We start from the raw sequence: 23,600 nt of genomic DNA on the forward strand, positions 1-23,600 counted from the left end.
GAAAACAAATACAGAATTTGTGGAAATTGATTTTGGGGTGAGAGGAGCACTAACCTTCAGGGAAGGCCCCCCGGGACTGAGCTGAGCCCTGGAGGGCATTAGGAATTCTAAAAGGGGGTGATAAGGAAGCAGAGTCTGCAGGGTACTCAAAATGGGTAGGAACTGAAAATAAGCTATTGCATTGTAGTGGGGGGAGGATAATGGGACATCCTGGAAACTTGTGAAGATTTTTCAAGGCGAAGTTCAAGTAGTCCAACCCCATCACCAGTCAAGCTCACCCGGCAAGTTCTTGGCATTCTCCATACCCTGAGCCCTCAGACAGTGCATTTCCACCCTCCCCAAATGGAACCAGATCACATAGTAAGAGGTCTGTGGAAGGAGGAGTAGGCAGAAATTACTTACCTTCATTGGTTCAGGGACCTTTTCCCCCATTACTATGAATTGATCTGAGGAGACTTCCCCAGTCTCACACAGAAATGGCAGACCCCTCCAACTCAGTCCACTTCACCTTGTCCCTCTTGTTCTCTGGTCTCCCTGAGGCTTAGGACTCCCATCTGCACACAAATCTCTGAGGAATGAGAAAAAATTCCTGGTAGCCTTCCTTTCCTGGATGTTGGCTTTGGCCATGACCAGGGATGTCCCCATTGGGGATCACCAGCTCAAAGCATCTATAGCTGAGAGGGATCTTACACACAGATCACTAAGTCCAACCCTCTCATTCTACAGATGAGGAAGCCAAAGCCCCAAGATAGGCAGGGACTTATCCCTGCTAATAAATCTCAGGGCTGAAGGTCCAGAGGAAATGACACATTGTATATTTCCTACTGTATCCTCAGCATCGGGTATAGTGCCTGACACAGTCAGTGCTTAATAAATACTTGTTAACTGCCTATGGATGAAACCAGAATAGGACAGGATGGGACTGGCCTTGTGATTTCCTTGGAATTGAGAAGTCCCAAATGAGGAAGTATCTAATAATGCATATGTTTGCCTTCTTAACAATTTATAATCTTGGAGAGTCACCTGGGACATTGGGAAGTTTAATGACTTACCATCACCTTGTTATTCCTGACTCAGTTCCAACATGCCATGCCGTACTGCCTCTCACTGCAGTTTGAATTATTCCCATTTTACAGATGGGGAAACTGAGGCCCACAAAGGTCCAGTGACTTGCCCAAGGTCACACAGATAGTCTGTGGCAGAGGCAAAACCCAGCTCTTCCTGAGCACAAGGCCAGCTCTCTATGTACTCTGCCACACTGACTTTCAGACAAAAAAAAATTATAGCTGACATTTTTTTAGCACTTTAACTTAGCTTGGGAAGTTTTTAAAAAATATGTTACTTCATGGAATCCTCAGGACCACCAAATGAAGTAGATTTTAATGTTTAATCCAAATTACAGATGAGGAGACTGAGGCATAGAGAGGTTAAATAACTTACCCAACGTTACATAGCTAGTAAATGTCCCGTATTTCCCTGATTCCAAATCTAGCCTTCTCTACACTGTCATACTTTCTTAGAGTCAGAGACCTAAATTCAACTCTGACCTCTGACATTAACTAGCTGTGTGATCATAGGTCCACTACCTGCCTCTTCAACTCATTGGAGCCTCAGTTTCTTCAACAGTAAAATGGGGGTCATAAATGGTAGATTCAGATCTATAAGGGACCTTAGAAGCCCTTCTATAAAATAAGTGGGTAGGGACTCTTTCATCTCGTAATCTATGATCCTCAGAAAGCAGCCAGTCTGTCTGGCCACATCAGACCTCCAGAAGATTCAAGGATGAGACTAGGAAGGACTTTCCCAGGCTCCTGCTGGTGCCCACCTTGCCAGAGAAAGCTAGGAGTAATTTCCTCTTAGATCTCCTTAAAAGCAAGAAGGGCCATACAGCTGACTTTTCCAGACGTCTAATGTTCTATTGGATTGTTGAGGGCAGGCTCCTCCAGGCCCCCATTCCTGCCCATTTTCATAGTATGAGGTGTGACTCTTCCATGAATGGATTCCCTCTCACTAATCCTTCTCTACTCCACTCTGCCAAGGATACTAAAGACCTGTTTTGTTCTCTTCTACTCCTTCCCTTCCAAATCCTTCAACTGCTTGGTACAACCATCTGCTCCAATGCCATGTTCTCTTCCTGTCCAGTCCCCACTGGGGTGGGTGGAAGGGGGTGGTGGTGGTGGCGGCAGGACTTTAACATTCCATCCTCTGTTACCCTTCTGGCTTTGAAGTTGGCATGGCACATACCATCCTTAAGGGACTCACTCTCCATTCTCAAAGACTTAACCAGGGAGTCTGTTGGGGTGGGGTGGGGTGGGGAAAGCTATGCATACTGTTGAGAGCTAAAAACTAGTTCTCTTTCTAAAGTATTTCCAGGTTCATGAAGCACTGTTCCTCTTGGCAATCCTGTGTGGTAGGTTAAGGATGTTGACTCTTTTTGTAAAAGGCTCTGCATACATAACATAGTGCAAAGAGTGTTGGAGCCAGGAGAATTAGGGTTCAATTTAGTTTGACAGCCTAATGGGTGCTTAATAAATAAATGTATGTTGATTGATAGGCACTGTGCTAGGCATGGGAATAGTGAGACAAAAAAAGTCCCTGTCCTCAGGGAGCTTACCTACTAAGGAGATAACAATAGATTATGGCTCTTCCCTCCTTTTATAGAACATAGCTTAGTAGATTTACAGCTGGAAGGGACCCCTCAGGAGCCATCCAGTCCAATCCCTTCCTTTTAGAAATGAGGTGGACTGAGGTCCAGCAAAGCGATGTCAGTCACACGCCCAAAATCACATAGATGGAAGAAGCAGAGCCAGAATACCCCTGCTCCAGTAGAATGTGAGCCCCTGAGAGCAAGAACTGTCACTTTTGTGTTTGTGTAATGAGAGCTATCCCATGAAATACAAAGAAGACTTCTTGTTTCTTCCTGTTTCTGGTCACGTGGTGACTCTGGTCTAAAGAATGTGGGTGCTTGGAAATGGGAAAGGAATCCTTTCTTTAGCCTGTCAACTGGAGGTGCCAATCACTCAGTAAAACTTGAAAAAAGAAGAGACAGCTTCTTGCTCAATTTTTTTTTTGATGTACCCTAAAGGTAGTAAGACTTTCCACGGAAGAGATGGGAAGGTCTGGCACATCTCCACACTGGCACCATAGTGACCTATGGCTAAAAGCAAGGGAAATTCAACAAGTGAGCCCTGTGCCTGGGCTCCCAGGGTCCCTTTTTGCTTTGTCTCTCCTTTCCTGGGAAGATGACTATTAGTCTCAAGCTAGCTATGTCCAGGTTTGGAGACAACCTTATGAGTTTTAGCAATCTGGAGATATAGGGCTATAAGTTAGGGATGCCTTTTAGCCAGGGGAATGTCTTCATCAGAGAAGATTACCACCAGGAGCGTGATGACCAGAAATTGTTTAGAAAGCAAAAAACATGTGGCCATACGTGTTCCATGGTCCCACAATTTGCTTTATGTTCTGATAGGGTTAGAGTATCATCCACCTTATGAATTATTTATGCCCATGCATGCTAATGAATTTTTTGTGGCCTTTAGCATTGCTTTTGTGGGTGTGTGTGTGTAAATACCTGTCCCACACCTGATTTAGTTGTACAGTGAGTACTATTCCAGTCCTTCCCATCTTTTGGAGACAGACATGAGCTAAAACCCAAGCTTGAATTTGTTAGTGAAGGGTCCACAGGTGGGTGGGGGGTTTATGAGCCAGTGTGAGAAAACAGAGCCTGGTGTCTCTTCTCAGGAGATTCAAGGCTGAATCTACCTCTTGAGGGAGCCTACGTGCATTCCAAGCAGAGGTGCTGCTTCGGTAGAAAAGCAGTGGTCAAAATGCCCCACCCCGCTGTGCCAATCAGTTAGATAATCACATAGCACAATGATTGGCACACGTACAGTTATGTGTGTGTCTTCGTTGGTAAAGTCCTATCAACACAGGTAGGCATCTTTACCAAAGCCATCTCATTTGTGTTTCTGTACCCCCAGCATTGAGTACCATGCTTGGCATCTAGTAATTACTTAGTAAATGCTTCCTGGATTGGATTAGATATTTGAATCTTCATAGGCACCATTTTTTAATGTGGGTTGGGATCCAGATGTGCCAGCCCCCCAGGTCCTGATGGGAGTTACTCAGTGCTGACATCTCCCAACTTCCCCTGAAACCACCACAGAATAACTGAAAATGGTAAAATGAGTTTTTATGGATTGAGTCTCCCTCCAGACTTCACCCAAAGCTGGCTGATGCTCATCATTTTGGGCCCTTTTGAGTTACAGAGCTCAGCTGGCCTTCTACTTTAAGTAGAATGAGAATTCTTTTTCCTTCTCAAGTGGCTTTTGAGATCACTTAGGAACTTAGGAGGTGGTAAATACTCATTCTGATTTCTGCAACTACTATCCCCTCAGGGTCAACGGATAAGAAAAAACAAACTTGGAAAAACCAGTTCCTAGTCTCTTCAAGCTCTGTCTGCCTCCTTGAGCCACTAGAGAGCAAAAGTCAGATTCACATAATATCTGTGAGAGAAAACTGACCTATAACTCCATCTGGGTAGGGAATTCCCACTAGGTAAACCTTCTCCACTAATGCAGATCGGTATCTGCCCTGGCACTTCTAGCCTTAGGGCTTGGGTCTCTTAGAAGTTACATGACTTATCCAAGGTCACACAGCCAGCAGGTACCTTTTTCCTCAATTGTAAAATCAGGGGGTTTGGACTAGATGACCTCTAAAGTTCCCCTAAGGGTCCTTTAAAAGCTCTAAATCCAGAGATATTTTATAGGCACAGAACAAGGAACTTGGGTCTTTCTGACTGAGGTCACTCCAATACCTTCCTGCCTAGAGGAGTCAGAAGACATGTTCTACACCTTTTACTAAACAATTAGAGATGGAAGAAAAGGGCCTTGGAGGTCACCCAGACCAGCCTTCTCAGTTGAGGAAACTGAAGCTCAGGTGTATAAAGTGAGTTACCGGTAAAACAGCACTTTATTGACTCTCAGAGGTTCAAATTCCATCTTTACCATAAACTAACTGTGTTAACTTGGACAAATCTCTTTACCTCTCTGGGCCTCAGCTTCCTCTTCTGTAAAATGACATTGGTTAGATGACTTCCAATACCCTTCTTAGCTCTAACTCTGATGAAAGATCACACAGCAAATGATGTCAAAGCATAGGTCTTCTGACTTTCCTGTGCTTTTCCAAGTAGACCACACCTTTGAGATGTGGCCTAAGACAGATATAGCTGCTCTATATCCCATCCAGGAAATCTGAATCCCCCTGTCTCACCTACATTGTGCCCAGCTGGTTCAGGTTTCACCACCTAATTAACAGGTACACGTCCCTGACCCAAATGTGGGCTCATATCTACATTCAGAAATCCCCTCAAGAGCATCCATCCTCCCCATGGATGTCTTCAGTGTTGGGAAACTCACTATTTTCTGAGATAGCTCACTCTACCTGGAGAGAAGGGCTCCTCTCTTCTCCTCTCCTTTCTCTCTCTCTCCAAGTATAGAGGGAGGAGAAATCCAGAGAGTGGTGGGAGGTTTAAGCAGTCAGACAAGTCCTCAATGGGTTGAAGGAATCAAATCCGGCCCCCCTGCAGGGTGAGTGGCCACCCCTGCCTGTCTCACCTGTATAATAACTTCTCTCATACCTTTGCACCTGCAAAGTCTTCAAAATCCCTGGGGTCTCTGCTGTAGCCCCAGTAAGCATGCGGGGCTAATGGTAAGAAGTATGGCTGGTTACTAGGCAGCAGCCCTCCTGAGTTGTGGTCAGTGGTTGCCACGGAGACCACAATGCCCAGGGCTGTTACCTTCACTGGATGGCTGACCCTCCTTGACCCCCACCCAGAGCGATGGAGAGGAAAGGGACAGGATATGGTGGTCCCATGAGGGGAGCTGCAGTGGAAGAATGGTCTGGGGGGAGGAGTCTGAGATGAGCCAGTCTGAGTGTGTATCACTGAGGCAGTGACAGGACAGCTTTCTGGGGCTAGCAAGAGAGTCAGGATGTAAAAGCATAAGGACCTTGGGATTCAAACCTCATGTTTTCTATCCCCAAATCCAGTCATCTTCCATAGATCCAGAATGGGAAGAAACCTTGGAAGCCCTCTAGGCCTACTCCATCTTTTATTTTACAGATGAGGAAACTGAGGCAGGGAGGAGAGATGTGATTTGACCCAAGGTCACACAGTAAGTAGTAAGTGTCAAGGACAGCATTTGAGCTTAGGTCCTTGGACTCCAAATGCCATGATTTTGAACATGGACAAGCCATTGGCCAAACTCAAGTGCTCATTGGATAGCTTACATAGGCATACCAGGGGAAGTGGGAACTTGGACCTCTAATCCCTTTATTTAACAGGTGAGCAAAGTTCATCCTTGACAGGGGACATGACTTGTCTAGGGCCACACAAGTCCTTTCCATCTGAGCTTCAGCATCCAGATTGGACTGACAGGCCTCTCAGCTCCCTTCTAATGCTCATGAGGAGGAAAGTACATACCTGGTGGGATGAGGAGTTGCACTGCGACCTGAGTGAAGCCACCTGCACCATATGCTTTATACCTCCACTTCCCTCCCATCTCTCAAACACCATTCTTGAGATGAAGGGATGACTGGACATCCTTGGGACTTGGGTTCAAATTCTGACTCAATACAAACTGTGTGACCCTGGGCAAGTCACTTCACTCCAAATGTTCCTGGGTAACTCTAAATCAGGCTTTCTTAATGTGGGGTGCCCTCTGGGGATTCATGAGCTTAGGTAGAGAAAAATGCATCTTTATTTCAATGTAATAAATGTCCTTGGCAATCCTATAAATTTGATTTTCTGCCTTTAACAAGATAATTTGAGAAGGTGTCCATAGGCTTCACTGGACCCACTGCCCAGAGTCTAGGACACACAGAATGCTAAGAAACCCTGCCCTAAGGATATCTTATATACCAGCGAAGTTACTCCCTTCCTCATTGTTAGAGGGAATTCTCTATATCAGTGAAATCATAGGTCCAGACCCTAGCAGTAGTGTGAATCACAATGACTGTGCCAATGACGGCATCTGGGTTATATCAAGTGAACTCCTAATCCCAGCAATTCAGAAATGAAAGGCACCCTAGAGGCCTTTTTGAACATCAACTACCTATGCAGTAATCCCCTTACCTGTGTTTGAAGACTTCCAATGAAGTCTTCTACCCCTAAGGCAGCCTATTCCCTACCCCTCTGCCTTCCTTCCCCCCTCCTCCCCTCCGCCCCAGATAGCTCTGCCTGAGTGTTGGAAATCTTTCCCATAAAATTTTAAGACCTACTTCCCTCCCTGGTAACCAACACCTAGTGCTCTGGATTCTGTTTTCTGGAGCAAAGTTAAACAAAACTAAGTGATCTTGAATAACAGTCTTTCAGATAACCTGTAGGCTGAACACTTCTATCAGGCAAGAACTCCTAGTTCTTTCTGTTGGTTTCAGTTCAAGTGTCTCAAGTAATATACCCATTTTACAGAGAAGGAAGCAGTCTGAATGATTAAGTGACTCGCCCATGTTCACATAGGTAGTACATATTGGTGGTCAGATTTGAACCCATAAACACCCTTTCCATGACCACATGATTTCCCTAATAGCTCAGTCCGGGAAGAGATTCTCAAACAGTCTCTCAGAAAGGGAAGAGTTTATTCCAGAGCTGACAAGGGAGAATGAAGGAAATTTTTACATAGCTACCCAGAAACTCTTCAATCCCTTTCCAAAAACAGGTAAGGAAAAAAAAAGTATAAGTCAGATATCATTTCAGAGATGATTGTAGGTAAGGCAAAGATGGGCCCCTAGATCCATGATGGCCCAAGTAGTTGATCTAGGAGCAGGAAGAGGGCAAGGAAAGGGTCAAGTCTCATCCTTTCCTTGTTCCTACTCAGGCTTTCCCTCCCTTCCATTGGGAGACCCGGAGCTTGGGGGGTGCCCGGCGGAACCACTCAGACCAAGAGCCATCATACACAGCTACGTCAGGCTTGCCACAGATGTAGGCAGCGAGGGCGATGTGGCAAGCAGTGACCCCCTTACGGCAGGTGGCAATGAGCGGCTTGGAGAGGTCCACTTTCTTCTCCTTGAACATAGCCCGGATCTCCTCAGGACTCTTCTCAAAGCCTTCTGCTGTCAGGAATTCCGTGAAAGGCATGTTCAGGGAACCAGGAATGTGGCCAGGTTCCAGGTCTGAGCCAGTCCCAGGAAGAGATGGAGGAGACAGGAAAATGGAGGAAAGAGTTAGAGGTGATGGATGGGACTACAGCAACCAATCAATGAACATTTATTAAGCACCTATTAGCAGAGACAGTGTGGCATAATGGATAGAAGCTAGACTTGGGAGGCAGGAAGGCCAGGGTGCATAGCCTGCCTCTAACACTTACCAGCAGTGGACAAGTCATTTGAACTCTTTGGGGCCCATTTTCCTCATCTATAAACTAAAGAGGTCAGACTCGAGTGACCTCTAAAGTCCATTTCAACTTAAATCCATGACCCTATGATCCCATTTGTCAGAAATTGTACCAGTCATAAGGGGATATAAAAATGAAAGAGACCCTTTCCTCAGGGAGCTTAACACACACATATAGTAACATAAAAACCCAACGACCAAAAACATACAAAAGAATTATCAGGTAAATTTTGGTGGGGAGAAGGTACTAGTAGCCTTGGGGTGGTGGTTGTGGGAACAAAAGACTATTTCCATAGGAATCCTCGAGAAAAAGGGGCACAGACATTCCAAGAATTCAAGTCAGTCAGTGCAAAGGTATGGGAGGTGGGAGGAGTGTCTTGTGTGAGGAACAGAAAGAAAGCCAGTTTTGAATGAAAGGGAAAGAGGACAAAAGAATTATAGTTAGAAGGGACTTTGAGGACTACTTAATGCAGTCTCTTCATTTTACACATGGGAATACTGAGGTTCAGAAAAGTTAAGTGACTTGCCCACAGGACATCAGTAGCAGAGTCTCAGTTTGAACCCAGGTCCTCAGACTCCAAATCTAGATCTCTAGAATAACACTGATTTCCAGATTAAGAACCAATAAGCAGTCCTGCATTAAGCATATTCTCTGTGCCAGGCATCATGTAAGACACTGGGCTACTCTGACAAAAAAGACACCATTCTTGCCTTCATGGATCTTACATTCTATAGGAGGAGAGAACCCATCTACATATAAGTAGATACAACATAAGAAGCCAGGTAGGGGATGGGTCAATGTACCTGTTTCCAGGTTGCAGCCCTGTCCCCACCAGGTAGAATGCAAGCTCCTCAAGGACAGATGTTCCTTCTCTCTCTTTCTCTCTTTCTGTCTCTCTCTCTCTCTCTCTCTCTCTCTCCTTTTTAAATTTGGAAGCAAATCAGGTTAAGTAATTTGCCCAAGGTCACATTTAGTAATTGTCTTAACTCAGGTCCTCCTCACCCAGAGCCTGTGCTCTAATCCACTGCAACCTCCTAGCAGCCCCTGATTTCTTCTTTGTAAGGCCAGTGCTTTATGTATAGTAGCATTTAATGTTTGTGTGATTGGATTAGAGCAAAGGTTCTTTAGTAGCAAAAGCACTAGGCATGGAGAAAGAAGACCTGGGTTTAAGTCTTACTACTTATTAGTTCCTCCCACTACTTATGTGACCATGAGCAAGTCATTTCCCTATACTCAGCCTTAGTTACTTCCTTGAGACAAATGAAAAGATAGGTAGATAGATAAATGAATGAATGATAGGTAGATGAATAAACAAACACACAAGTAAAATAAAAAGTGGGGATTGGATACAATCAGCATCATGGGTTCTCAGAGGCCATCTAGACCAAGCTATTGTGGAATAGAATGAAATTCCCTCTATAAAATAAGTGTCTAGGGGCAGCTAGGTGGTACAGTGGATAGAGCACCGGCCCTGAAGTCAGGAGTACCTGAATTCAAAGCCGACTTCAGACACTTGACACTTACTAGCTGTGTGACTCTGGGCAAGTCACTTAATCCCATTGCCTAGCAAAAAAAAAAAATGACTGACCATTTGAAAACCCCTAGTGATGGGGGATTTCCACTTCCCAAAGTAGGTCATTCCACTTGGAGATAGCTCTAATTAGAAGTCTCCTTTTACTGAGCAAAAAAGCATTCCTTTCTCCAGCTCCCAAGCATGGCCCCCAGTTCTGCCCTCTGTAGAACAGATCTAACTCTCTCCCTTAAGAAAGTCCTTCAAAAGTGAGAGAGCAAAGACGAAGGACAACATCCTGCTTAGCAACTTTGAGCTCACAGGCATCCCCCTGTGCCAGGGGTGTTCCTCAGATTCAACTCATATTTGACATTGATGCAAATGACATCCTAAACATTTCTGCTCATAAGAGCACTGGCAGGGAGAAGACCACCACCACCAATGACAAAGGTCATCTGAGCAAAGAAGACATTGAGTGTATGGTCCAGGAGGCTGAGAAATACAAGGCTGAAGATGAGAAGCAGGGAGCCGTCTTCTAAGAATTTTCTGGAATCTCATGCTTTCAACATGAAGGCTACCATAGAAAGTCAGAAACTCTGAAGCAGAAAGAACTAGAGGTCTGCTGTCCCATCATTACTGAGTTCCCATCGAGTGCAGCAGCCCTATTTGGAGGTGCTTCTTTTGGACTCACGGTTGAAGGGGTAAACTAAAGAACAGAAGAAAGAGCATTCCACCCACGGAGCTCTCCAGCAATTGAAGGACTCTAATTTGCAGCCAAGACAGTAGCCATTTAAAAGCAACTTTTGAGCTACTGTGTAAACCTGGGTATTTTGAATACTTGAAAGTGTGCACAGGGAGAGAAGTGGATAATATAGTGCACTGGACAAATGCAACTCTTGTCCTGGAGAACTAAATCTATTTAAAATTGGCACCATTTAAAAAAAAAGGCCCTTTAAATACTTAGAATCCACAGTCTAGGGCTGGAAGGGACCTTAATGGCCGTCTACTCTAGCCCCATCATTTTACAAAGGGGGAAATTGAGGACCAGAGAAGAAGAGACTTCCCCAAATTCCTATGTATGGTTAGTGGCAAAGGTAGGATTTGAACCCACATCCTCTGACAATGGAGTCCATTCCTCCATATCTGATGTACCACAGGGTTTTTGAAGCCAGCTTTCATATCCCCTGTCAACTTTCTGTTCTCTAGGCTAAACATTCTTATTAATGCCCTTCCTAAAATGTGGCACGCTAACCTAGCTTGCCCTGAATTCTGTAAGGATTGCTCAATATTACCCAGGATTCTTTCTTTTTTTGGGGGGGGAGCACTAGGCAATGGGGTTAAATGACTTGCCCAGGGTCACACAGCTAGTAAGTGTTATGTGTCTGAGGCTGGATTTGAACTCAGGTCCTCCTGAATCCAGGGCCGGTGCTCTATCCACTGTGCCACCTAGCTGCCCCCCCGGATTCTTTATTCTGTATGGCTACTTCATACCAGTTGATCTAAAAGGAGGATTGAGGCTGTGCCCCTGAACTGATCCAGAATGTTCCCTATGAAGTGCAGTTGCACCTTTAGCATTCCCTAATGCATTCCTTCCATGCAAATTTCATGCACTTAGCGCATTAGTGCCAATATCCTTTTCTGCCTTGGCCAGATTCAAGAAATGGGGATGTCATACATAGCTTAGCACAGACTTTCCAGAGGAGTAGAGCTGACCCATTTTTATAGGGACACTCCCTGAGACCACCAGTCACAGAAACTCAGAAGCGTTTGCTCCTGGCCTGTCATTCTCTCCCTCTGCTTATACCTCTAGCATCTTCATGTGTACAGATGATCTGAGGATGTAGGTATTCATGAGATTTTTCCCATATATATGTTTAATAAAAATATTGAAATATAAAGAAAAATAAAATGTGACACCAAAAGCTGAATGCAAAAGTCCAGGTGTGGTTTGACCAGCAGGAGAGGGAAGAGGACCGCTCCACCGCCTCTCCTGTTCTGGGTACCATGTCTCCCTCTTCCATGTGGTGAAGATTATATGAGATTTTTGTGGCTTATCATCTCCCACTGTTGTCTCAGGCATTCCCTATGATCCATTAAAGAGACACCTTTATGAACTGGGCTATAAAAGCTGCCTGTTAAAATGCCAACTACCACAAAAAAGGCATGTATCCATAATATTTAACAGTCACCTACCCCCTTCTTCCTGTCCCAAGGTGCCAACTAACTGAGAAGTCATAGGGGCCAATTAAACAACAAGTCTCTGTGCAGGGCACTGGGGATATGGCCAGGGAATGAACCTATGATTCTGTTGGTAAAGAGAACTCCATGCTTTGCAAGGATGTTGAGGGAAGAGCTTTGGGAACCTTAAAGCACTACAGAAAGGGAAGCTGACATCATGTAGACTTGTTGATCTAGTTATCCAGGGGCAGGTAAGTGGCACAGCGGATAGATCGCCAAACCTAGCGTCAGGGAGACCTGAGTTCAAATCTGGCCTCAGACACTTGCTAGCTGTATGACCCTGGGCAAATCACTTAACCTGTTTGCCTCAGTTTCCTCATCTTTAAAATGGGGATCACAATAGCACCTACCTCCCAGGATTATGGTGAGGAGCAAATGAGAAGAATTATAAAGCCCTTAGCACGGTGCCTGGTACGTAGTTCAGCTCTATGTAAATGTTAACTGTTATTTCAGGTATCATAACTATTGATGTGGCTATTCCTATAAATAGCTGCCTAGCTGACCAGCATAAAAGAGAGAGACTGGATTTGTGACTTCATTGGTAGAGGGAACTCCCAGAAACTCCTTCCACCAATATAGGTTGGTACCTAACCTTAGAGAGTTCCCTAGAGGTGTCAAACAACACTCCCTGGCACCTCCAGAACCAGCTTAAAGTGCATTTGGGAAGCATTTAACAAAATAAAAACCACAAGGAAATGTAGATAAGAGGTGATCTTCTCTGTCAACTTGTGGCCTATAGGGATCCTTATGTACCAGGTAGTTGCCCCATTTCTATTGGAGTTTGACCCCACTGGCTCAGCACAGAAAGGATATGACTTGCCCAGAGACACTCAGCCAGTATGGGCCAGAGGCAAGATTTGAACCCAGATCTTCCTGGCTTTGAGGCCAGCTCCCTACCCACTACCCTATCCTGCTTCTCCAGCCTAAGGTCATCACAAATAATAAATCCATTGACTTAGAAACACCCACCATATATATATATAGATAGATAGATAGATAGATAGATAGATAGATAGATAGATAGATAGATCTATCTATATATATATATATATAGAGAGAGATATAGATAGATCTATCTATCTATATCTATCTATCTATCTATCTATCTATCTATCTATCTATATATATATATATCTATAAGCTATACCACCCTAGAAGACTGAGTCCTTCCTTGTGGTCTGAAAGCTTCTTCTCTTGGGTACTAGGATACCCTACAATGGGTAGGGTACTAGGCTTAGAGTCAGGAAAAACCTGGGTTCAGACCCTTAAGGGCTATGGGGTAGGTCCTTTGACTTGTCTGGGCCTCAAATTTCTTATCTGTAAAATGAAAGAGAATGGACTAGACCTGTGGTCTAGAGAGACAGAGAAAAGAAGAAGAGGAGAGAAAGGGAACAGAGATAAAAAGGACTTGGAGCTAGGAGTAGGACGTGGACTCTTTAACAGCCCAATCTCCCTCAGTCAAAAACTGGATTACTGCTATTTGTCTTTCATTCTCGAAGAGGAGCATGACATCAAGGAGGTGATGCCATGATACACCAAGTGAATTGGATTTAAATGAGGGAGGGCTAATCTGCTATTGCAAAACTTCCTACTCTCACATTTTTTTTTCATTGATTCCCTGGATATTCTTGATTTTGTCACTACACGCTCAGCCCCTGCCAAAGAAATTGCAAAAACTGTGCTCTAAAGTTCCTAGATTTGTAGAAACCAAAGGGATTGGAGGCTCCTGGCATATGTGCGAATGCGCTGTGAGAGCAGAGGGAAATCAGGAGTTATGAGAATGTCTGGAGTGCCAGGCTGGTGACATTAGCTTCAGATACATTGTGTCTAAGAATTACCTACTGACCAGTTCTTGACTTTAATCTTTCTTGTATTTGGATTTTTTATATAACCTTCATATTAGTTGTTCTGGAAGAGAGCTGTCCTTGAAGCATTACTACTATCATCTACTATCATCCTAGGCCTTCTCCTCTTGTCTCAAGACTGAAAGTCTTTTAAAAAAAAAAGGTTAGAGACATGGGCTAGGTTGGTTTTTGTTCTCTTCTTTCTTGCAAAGACATTAATGCATCCTCAAAAAAAAAAATCCAGTACCCTGTTTATTGCTTAGAGGAGGTCTCAGAATTTCATCAATCAATTTTCTATCAAATTATATGAGCCCCAAGAAATATTCAAAAATGTCACAAAAAGCAAAGCAGATGGTAGGATGCTGCCCAAGAAGGAGTAATGGGGGATTGGATGAATAAATAATAACACCTCAAAAATTTCACAAAAAATAAATAAATGAGGGAGGGCTGTGCAAGGTCACCAGCCTCACTTTCCCCTCTGGAGCCATCTGGGTCCAGTGGCCAGATACACATCAGGACGACTGGAGATGGCCCCGGATGCAGTGGGGAACTTTGGCCTTTTCAAGCAAAGGTCTTTAACAGGTCTCAGTTTGACTGAGGCAAGGCACATTCAGTGATTAAGGCTAGGTAAGAAATGAGGCAAATGGCCTCTTTTGAAAAAAAATCCTCACTCATGGTTTTAAATGCATAAAATATTTAGAGCTGCAATACAAACCAATTACATTGAAAGAGTTATCAATATATTTTTCGAAAAACAATTTCATGACTCTGAGAACAAATTGAAGCATACTTTTTGTGTGTGTTTCTTTTGCAACATGGCTAATATGAAATGTTTTGTGTGACTTCACATGTATAGTTAATGTCAACATTGCTTGGCTTCTCAAGGGCTACCCCTTGAGAAAGGGAGAGAATTTGGAACTCAAAATTCTAAAAATGAATGTCAAAATTTTTTAAAAATGTAATTGGGAAATATTTAATGAAATAAATAAAAAATACATGTTTAAAAAGGAAAGAAAAAAAACAATTTCATGGCCCCCAAATTAAGAACACTTAGATTGGAGAGACACTGCTCTGGTCACACTGTGCGGTGCTGACTGCAGTGACCTTTGAGACTGAAGAAAGCCAGTCTAGCCTTTACATTCTCTTTTACAATACTCAGAATGTCAGGATTCCCCCTGCATTCTGGTCACTGGCTATGGTCAGCTCTGCCCTTCCCATAACCTCCTCTCTGAGGAACATGACACCATTCTGAGCCTCAGCTCAGTTTCCTGGTCCTCCCTTGCCAGGGACTGCAAGTCTATGAAGCATGGGGTGGGGGGAGCGTCTGCCCAGTGCTGTTATGTGGATAGAGTTGATCACACTTTCCCTTAGTCATTCTGTTGACACAGTACCTGCCCAGTGGCTGCCTACCACTCCCAAGTCAGCATCTCGCCATTAAAAGCAGGGGCTGTCTTGCCTTTTTGTTTGCATTTCTAGAGTATCACATGGTGCTTTGCACATGGTGAGCAGTTAATAAATGCTTTCTCATTCATTCATTCATTCATACATTCATACTCTGGACTCCCCGAAATAGAGAGACTTGAGGAAAATGTGTTAAAATACCTGTTCAGGAGTCCCACAAATCTTTCCTACTAGTGTATGAGGAGTGAATGGCTGTTTTATATTATAAATACTTGCCAATGGTCACTTAGGCATCTTCTGTGTTTTAAGCATTTGAGGTGAAGGAAATAAATAGCTGTCCTATACCTGATACTTTATATAGTAAGCCAGTGTAGTGTACTGGATTGGTCACTGGACTTGAGAGTCAGAAAGACCTGGAATCAAATCCCACATAAGATAATTATTAGCTATGTGACCTTAGGTAGTCTAATCAACCTTTCTGAGTCCCAATTACCTTTTTCAAAATTTTTTTAAATTAGACTCAATGGCCTCTAAGGTTCCTTCTATTTTCAAAACGTATCAGTAACTTTTTGTTATTCTCTCTTAGGGAGATCTTAAATATGAGCCACACACCTAAGCTTTGTTTTAGAGGAGTCTCAACTGAAATCCGAACTTCCACAGGAAGGCTTTCCAAATTCTCTTCACTCTAGGGTCTTCCCTCTCTTATTTGTTTCCTTTGTTATCCAGATATACTTATTTGTGCATGTCTATCTGCTGGTTGTCTTCTCCAAACCAACACAATAGGTTACAAGCTCTTTGAGGGCAGGGACTGTCTTTTGTCTCTTTTTGTATCCCTAGAGCTTAGCACAGTGAATAGTAGGTGCTTAATAAATGTTTATTGACTGACCGATTAAAGATTTTCCTTTGGTATTCCAGGGTTGGGGGTAGCATATGAAGAAAAAAACTCAATCCTTCTCTTTGGGGTCAAGCTTCCTCTAGGCTAAGTCTGGGTCCATTTGAGCCCAGAGCTGGACTTCCTTTCAGTTAGGGCCATCCCCTGGGTCTCTAGTGACACTGCATTTATGAACAAGCTGTATTCCACCACTAGAATATAACCTCAAGGGTAGGGGTTATCTCACTTTTCTGTCTGTATTCTCAGTACCCACTATAGCAGGGTTGGGGAAACTGTGGCCTCCAGGCCGTCTAGGTGGTCAAGTGTAGTCCTTTGACTGAATCCAAACTTCATAGAACAAATCCCCTTAATAAAAAGATTTGTTCTGTAAAATTTGGACTCAGTCAGAAGGCTGCACCCAAGGATCTAGAAGGCCACATATGGCCTTGAGGCTATAGAATCCCCACCCCTGCACTAGAGTATCTGGCATACAGTAGCACATAATAAATGTTTGTTGGTTAAGTGTTAGAGAGGCAGAGTAGAGATAGTGGCCTTGCTGTAAGACTGAGAAATCCACATTTAAAACATGGTTCAATTACCGAATAATTGAATGACTGTGGGCAAATCATCACCCCTTGTCTGAGGTCTCCATTTCCTCATCAGTAAAATGGGGTGAATATTTGTATTCCTTACCTTGGAGTTTTTTTGTGAGGGAGGGGTTTACTATTAAGCCAAGATAATGGAAAATCAGGAAACTAAATCCTATGAGATGGCATCCTCCCCTGTTCACCACTGCCATCACCCTCCTCGCTGGGGATTCAAACATCGTACACACATTTAGATTTCTAGCTACTGGGGGCTCTGAACTAGAAAAAGGTTCCAAGCCATTTGTGTCCCAAGAACTTTCTTTTGTGGTGAAAACAGATTAAGGGAGTGGAAAGAGTACTGGGCTTGGAATCAGGGGCAATGTGAATATATAGTCATTGCAAGGCAGTGTGGGAGAATAGATAGAATGCTTGGCATGGAGTCAGGAATCCTGGGGATTAAATCCTGCCTTAAACACTTGGATCACATGTGTGATACTACCTGGCCAAGTCATTTGAATTCTATGAGCCTCAGTTTCCTTTTTTTTTTTAAAAGGCAATTGAGGTTCAGTGACTTGCCCAGGATCACACAGCTAGTAAATGTCAAGTGTTTGGTCTGAGGCCGGATTTTAACTCAGATCCTTCTGACTTCAGGGCCAGTGCTCTATCCACTTTGCCACCTACCTGCTTCAGTTTCCTTTTCTGTAAAAAGAAGGGGGTTGGACTAGATGATTTCACTTCACACATCCTTTCCATCTCTAAACCTATGATTCTAATCAACCATTTAATATGCATTTACTAAGTGCCAAGTACCATGCTAAGTGACTTTTCCTTTCTCACTCCTTAGATACACTTGTACATTGGCACTCAGCTCTAGCAAAGCCTAGTGCCTGTTCAGGAACAGGGTGGGAGACTGAAAAGGGTGCTAGACAAGAGCCAGGGAAGGGGTTTCAGTGCCAGCTCTGACCTTTCACGTGTGGATGTGTGACCTTAGGCAAGCTATTTCCCTCTTGGTCTCATCACCTGAAAAAAGAAAATGTGTTGGGCTGAATCTATGATCATATGGAGCTATTTCTCTCTGGGCCTCATTTTCCCCATTAGTAAAATGAGGGAGTTGAACCAGATGGCCTTAAAGGGTCCTTCCAACTTTAGATGGAGGATTCTATGGTTTCAGAGGCCAGATAGCACAACTCATACCTGAATCAGTCAATGAACCAGCACTTACTAAGATCCCACCATGCACCAGGAATTTAACAGGGATTCAGTGTGTAGGAGGACTAGCTTTGGAGTTAGAGGACATGGGCTTTGAATCTTGGCTCCATCACTTGCTATCTACATGACACTGGGAAAGTAACTTAACTTCTCTGGGCTTCAGTTTCCTTATCTGAAAAATGAGGGTGTTAGACAACATTATAGATGAGGAGCTGGAAGGGATCTCAGTAGCCACCTATCAAAAGTCCCTCATTTCCTAGATGAAGAAATTGAGGCTCAAGACAGTTAAGTGTCGAGGCGGCTAGGTGGCACAGTGGATAGGGCACCAGCTCTGAAGTCAGGAGAACCTGAGTTCAAATCCAGCCTCAGACCAAACACTTGACACTTACTAGCTGTGTGACCCTGGGCAAATCACTTAAGCCCAACTGCCTTAAAAAAAAGACACTTAAGTGTCATGTCTAAAGTCACTGAGTTAGTATGCATTGGAAGTGGAATTTGAATCTAGGTCCATTGATGCCAGGGCTACTACTCTTTCCACCATGCTACAATGAATTCTCTAGGCTCTCTCTCAATTTTTTCGAGGACAGCTCTGCAACTTCCTGAACAAATGGTCATCTGGCTTTTATGGATGAATTTCCCGATGCATCACCTATAAAGGGGTAGGATTTGATCATCCTTCTAAGGTCCCTTCTAGTTTTCTGTCCATTATCTTGAAGCTAAGGAGCTTCAAGGTGCAGACAGCTTCAAATGTTAGTGCAAATGTCATTTCTCAGCCTCAGCTCAGGAAACAAGTCAACTTCAGGCTTGGTCTCTAAGAGGCTAATGAACCCTGGAATGGTGGCTTATAAAAATGGCAGGTTTCAGAGCTGCAAGGGAACTTAGAGCTGTCATCTAGTACAAAACCTTTATTTTTGCAGGATGGGGAAACTAAGACCCAAGGAGAAGAAGTAATTCCTCTCAGGGCATAGAGCAGATTCTGCAATAGCCAGACTTCCCCCTGCTTGCATCAAGGATATCTCTAGAACAAGTGTTCTTAACCTTTTTTGTTTCTCCTGGACCCCTTTGGACAGTCCTGGGGATGGCAGGAGAGTTTGGGGAAACAATTTACAGAATGTTTTTAAATGCATAAAATAAAATACATAGGATTACAAAGAAAATCAATTAAGTTTCAAAGTATTTTTGTATCAAATTATCTATCAAAGTATTCTATGGACTCTAGGGTTTAAAAACCCCTTTCCCATTCTTGGAAAAGTCCAAGCAGGGGCTAGGTAGTTTCCCATCAGGGACAAAGAGGAAGGGATTCACAGCACACAGGATTTTAGCTCTAGGGCAGGAAAGAGCCTCAGAGGTCAGTTAGTCTAATCTCATAGTTTTACAGTGCAGGAAATGGGAAAGGACCTGACCAAGGTCACTTAGGTTTGGAGCATCAGAGATGGAATTTGCTCAAGTCCTCTTACTCTCCAAAGCCAAGGTTCTTTCCACAGTTACTACAGTGCCTCTTAACTGAGACAACAATAAACAGCAAACATTTCTATGGGGACTAGTTGCTTAATGAGCTCAAAGTCCCCCAGCAACGCTTGAACATTCTCTTATTAAACCTCTGTTATGTCTGACCTTTCGCTAGGCAACTAGGTACAGGAGATACAACGATGAAACACTATCTCTTCTCAGACAGCTTATATAGCAGATATGAAGCAGATATAAAGTAAATGCAAAGTAATTTTTGGGAGGGGAATAAGTTTGGAAGGAAGCTAAGAGTTCTACCAATCTGTGTCTATGGAGTGAATTTCCACACCTGGATGGCATTTTGAGCAATTAAATCATAGGCTCGGACTCAGGTGTAAAGCCCTGTGACAAACAGGCTGCTGGAATAAAGAGACAACAATAAACAGAACCTATTGTGAAGGTGCTTATAGGCTCTATTGGACAAGATCTCTGGCCCCAGCTGACTCAAGCTTTTCTACAGCCCCCATAGATTCTATGCCACTCCCTGTAAGAAGCCTGGCCCGGTGCCAGGAACATCCTAATCTCCCTCCTTTCCCTTGAATGACTGCCCCAGCAAGTGGGGGGGGGAGGCAAACTGGGCACAATTCCTTTGGCTCCTGCCTTCCTCTTGTAAAATTGCCATTCGCCCCTTGTCTAGGCTTCGGGGGTGTGAAGATCAGGCAGTGTGTTTATGTCTTCCCAAGATTTTTTGAAAGAGATTTGGGGCTGGGGGAAAGAAGGATCAGAGATCCAAGTCAACTTTCATTCTAGGTAGGAGAGAGGAACTGGATAGGTTCCAAGGACAAAAAAATAACTCTCTCTGGATTACCGAGCCTAGTCGGGATGGATTTTTAGCCTAGAGTGGGGGAGAAGCTGCCAGGTCCCAGAAGCATTCTGTTTGGACAATGTTTTGTTTGGGGAGAAAAAGGGAGGTGGGTGGGAGAGCATCAGCACAACCCAATGAAAAGAGCTCTGGATTTGTATCTAGAGGATATGGTTCCAATCACAGCTACATTAAGTCCCTTAGGCTCTCCAGACCTGGGAGCTCCATGACTATCAGGTCCAAACCCCCCATAGATGTCTTCAAAGGTTTCTTCCACTTACCAAGTTTCAAGTTCAAACTCCTTAGTTAGAGGCTGAAGGCCCTCCACTCACAGGATCATGGATTCAGATTGGGTAGTATCCTTAGAAGGTCTCCGGCCCATTTTACAGATGTGGAAAGTGAGGTTCAGGAAGGTGAACTTGCCCAGAGTCAAGCTCTCAGCTCCTTACCTTTCCAGCCCTCTCTCATGCTGTTTTCCTTCACATACTCCATTTTTCCAGCCAAACTGGAGTGTTCAACATCTCCCACCCAATTACACCCCTTTCCCTTTCCCACTGCTTTGCCTTTGTTCATAACTGTTGCCACCAATTGCCTGCCTTTTATATTCTGTATTCATTTTCTAAAATTCCTAACAACCCTAATCTGTACTGACTAGGTAGTACAGTGGTTAGAGTGCTGGGCCTGGAGTCAGGAAGACTCCACAAATCTGGTCTCAGACACTTACTAGCTGTGTGACCCTGGCCAAGTCACCTAACCCTGTTTGTCTCAGTTCCTCATCTGTAAAAAGGAGCTGGAGAAGGAAATGGCCAACTGCTCCAATATCTCTGCCAAGAAAACTCCCAATGGGGTCACGAAGAGTTGGACACGACTGAACACACTCTATTTGCCCATTTCTGACACATCCGAGCAGAAGACCAGAAGCCATGAGTGTAAGGAAAGATCTTGTTTCATATGAACCCTATCTTTCCCCCAGCCCTTAGCACAGGGCACACAATAATTCAATATTACACCAATCTGTAATGGTCAGTGTGGGTCTTGCCTCCACTGATTCAGATTGTAATCTCTTTACGACTTGGGAAAGAGTTGCCATGTCTGAGAAATCCAACATCCTGCTTCATACACTACAAATCAATGCCCTCTTCTGTTCTTCAAATGTGTTGATGACTAAGTTCGTACTTTTTAAATAATTAAAATGAAATTAATTAACACTCTGTGGCCAACTTGATGGGGAATCTCTTGGAACTTAGGGGGCTGATCCTCGCATATGAGACTTAACAGCCTGAGTTGGTAGGTCTAGCTAGAGCTTGGGAACCACTGGCAAAATCTTGGAAAGCCAGAGTCACTGGCACATCACAGTGAGGCATCAGAGGAGGTCTTTAGGGGAATGCTCTGGTTAGCAGGTTCTCAGTGAAAGTCTGTTGCTGGACACATGGATCATTTGCATATCAAGGTTCAAGACAGTTCTGGACTTGGGAGTGTCTCCAAAGGAATGAGTCCATTGTTGGTGAGCAGAGCTGTATTATACTGTGTTAGGAGAAGTGGAGTCAGATGAGTAAATAGTCCCCACCCTCTCTGTCACTTAACCATCCAAGTCACTTTGGGCAAGTCACTTGATGTCTGGCTCTTTCCCTCCTCTTCAGGTTAAGGTTGCAAGGGGTGTAGTGATCCAAGGCAGCTTACAACTCTAAATGCCTATGAAACTAGAATCAGTTAGAGACAATCAGGGTCCTGTAGGAAAAGTGCTGGACAAGGTGGGTCCTTGGCTAAGTCACTTGAACTCTGCGCACCTCAGTTTCCTAAATTATAAGATGAATGGGTAAGTCTATGAGCCTATGGTAATCAAGAGGCACCACGGAGGGGAGGGGGACAGGTGGACTTGTAGTGAGACCTGAGGTTAAATTCTAGCATTTTCACTTTCTGCTGTGTGACCTTGGGTAAGTTCCTTGACCACTCTGAGCCTCCCCTTCCTGCTCTGCAACACGGGGGGCAGCCGGTGTGGGGCTTGTCTCTGAAGATCTCTTAACCCACTGGCCTGCTACGAGGCACAAGCGACCACCAAGCTCGGGCAGCCTTGCAGCTGTTGAAAATGTGTCTGGGGAAAAGAGGGACCCAAGCCAGTCTACTCACCCCACAGCTTACCTTTGCTGTCAGGCTCGGCCTCTGTCCCCAGGTACCTTCCCCGGGAGCGGGAGTCCACCATCTGGAAGCGCTTGGACTCGAGATTTTCCACCATCTGCTCGTACGTCTTGAGCAGGGACATGTCGAGTGTGGCTTTGAAAACCGCGGGCTCGGGGTTCGTGGGTTCCGAGGTCACCGGGTGCCCTTCCTGCAGCCAGTTTCGGAAGCCCCCATTGAGCACCGACACGGTGCGGTGGCCGAAGACCCGAAACATCCACCAAGCTCGAGGGCCGTAGAAACTGCCCAGATCGTCACCGTCGTACACCACCACGTGCGTGCTGTTGCTGATGCCCAGACGACCCACGTAGCTGGCGAAGTCAGCTTCGCTGGGTAGCATCATCTCGTAGGGAGACTGCTGGTCCCGGCACTCCTCGATGTTGAAGAAGGAGGCGCCTGGGATATGGCGCTGCTGGTATTCTTGGAGAGCATTGCGCTGCCGAGGTGGGTACCAGGACACGTCGAGTACCCTCAGGCCAGGGCCCAGCTTTCGGGCGCGGACCGACTCAGCCAGCCACTTGGTGGACACCAGAGCCCGGTAGAGCACCTGTTGCTGTACCATGGCGGGATCCTAGAGCCTTCTGCCTAGGGGAGGGAGAAGCACAACACTGGGAGCTGGGAGGTCTGGAGCTGGAAGATGAAGGAAGGTTGCCAGGGAGAGGGGAGGGGGGAAAGGAGGCGGGGCCTGATGGGTTATCCCCTCACCCACTAGACCCAGGCTGGCCCCTGGGAGGAGAGAAAGGTGGCTGCCTTGCTCAGGCTTGGCCCTCGACTTTATCCCAGGACAGACCCCTCCCACCTTAGCAGCCAATCCCCGGCGGTTGCTCTGGGGCTTGGGGCCCCTTGAGAGTTGGAAGAGTTGAATTTGCCTGGGCTGTGACTGGGACTCCGTACATGCAAGTGTGTATGTATGTGGGTTTTGTGCGTGGGTTTTGCCCCTCCTCCCGTCCCAGAGAAAGAGAAGGAGCCAGGGGAAGAGGAAAAGGAGAGGAGTAGTGACAGGGGGTAGGTAGCCCAGCTGAAGGGCTGGGGAGGGGGAGATTGATTTAAAGCAGGGAGCAGTCAGT

The 23,600-nt window shown here is 44.9% G+C and overlaps 2 protein-coding genes across 2 annotated transcripts in view; both read right to left on the reverse strand.

The window, feature by feature from the left end:
- Positions 1–5,905, reverse strand: part of CIMIP4 (ciliary microtubule inner protein 4) — a 41,992-nt gene extending 36,087 nt beyond the window's left edge. The window contains 2 exon segments of the mRNA XM_020982512.2: positions 403–568; positions 5,639–5,905. Of these exon segments, the coding sequence (XP_020838171.1) occupies positions 403–432 (30 nt within the window). The 5' untranslated portion in view covers positions 433–568; positions 5,639–5,905.
- A 1,711-nt stretch (positions 5,906–7,616) lies between these two features.
- TST (thiosulfate sulfurtransferase) lies at positions 7,617–23,266 on the reverse strand. The gene is made up of 2 exons (XM_020982514.2): positions 22,498–23,266; positions 7,617–8,169 (listed from the first exon to the last, which is right to left on the reverse strand). The coding sequence occupies exons 1-2, from the start codon at positions 23,093–23,095 to the stop codon at positions 7,871–7,873; spliced, it is 897 nt and encodes a 298-aa protein (XP_020838173.1). The 5' UTR covers positions 23,096–23,266; the 3' UTR covers positions 7,617–7,870.
- Positions 23,267–23,600: the final 334 nt, after the last annotated feature.

The sequence above is a fragment of the Phascolarctos cinereus genome, unplaced genomic scaffold, assembly GCF_003287225.1.
Source record: "Phascolarctos cinereus isolate Bilbo 61053 unplaced genomic scaffold, phaCin_HiC Scaffold_1;HRSCAF=81, whole genome shotgun sequence".
NCBI lineage: Eukaryota > Metazoa > Chordata > Mammalia > Diprotodontia > Phascolarctidae > Phascolarctos > Phascolarctos cinereus.

Bases quoted from the DNA above. Each gene is read 5' to 3' on its own strand.
- TST (XM_020982514.2), bottom strand. From the start codon at position 23,095: ATGGTACAGCAACAGGTGCTCTACCGGGCTCTGGTGTCCACCAAGTGG. The intron at 8,170-22,497 runs GTAAGCTGTGGG...GGACTGGCTCAG, and splicing joins GGCCGAGCCTGACAGCAAAG to ACCTGGAACCTGGCCACATT.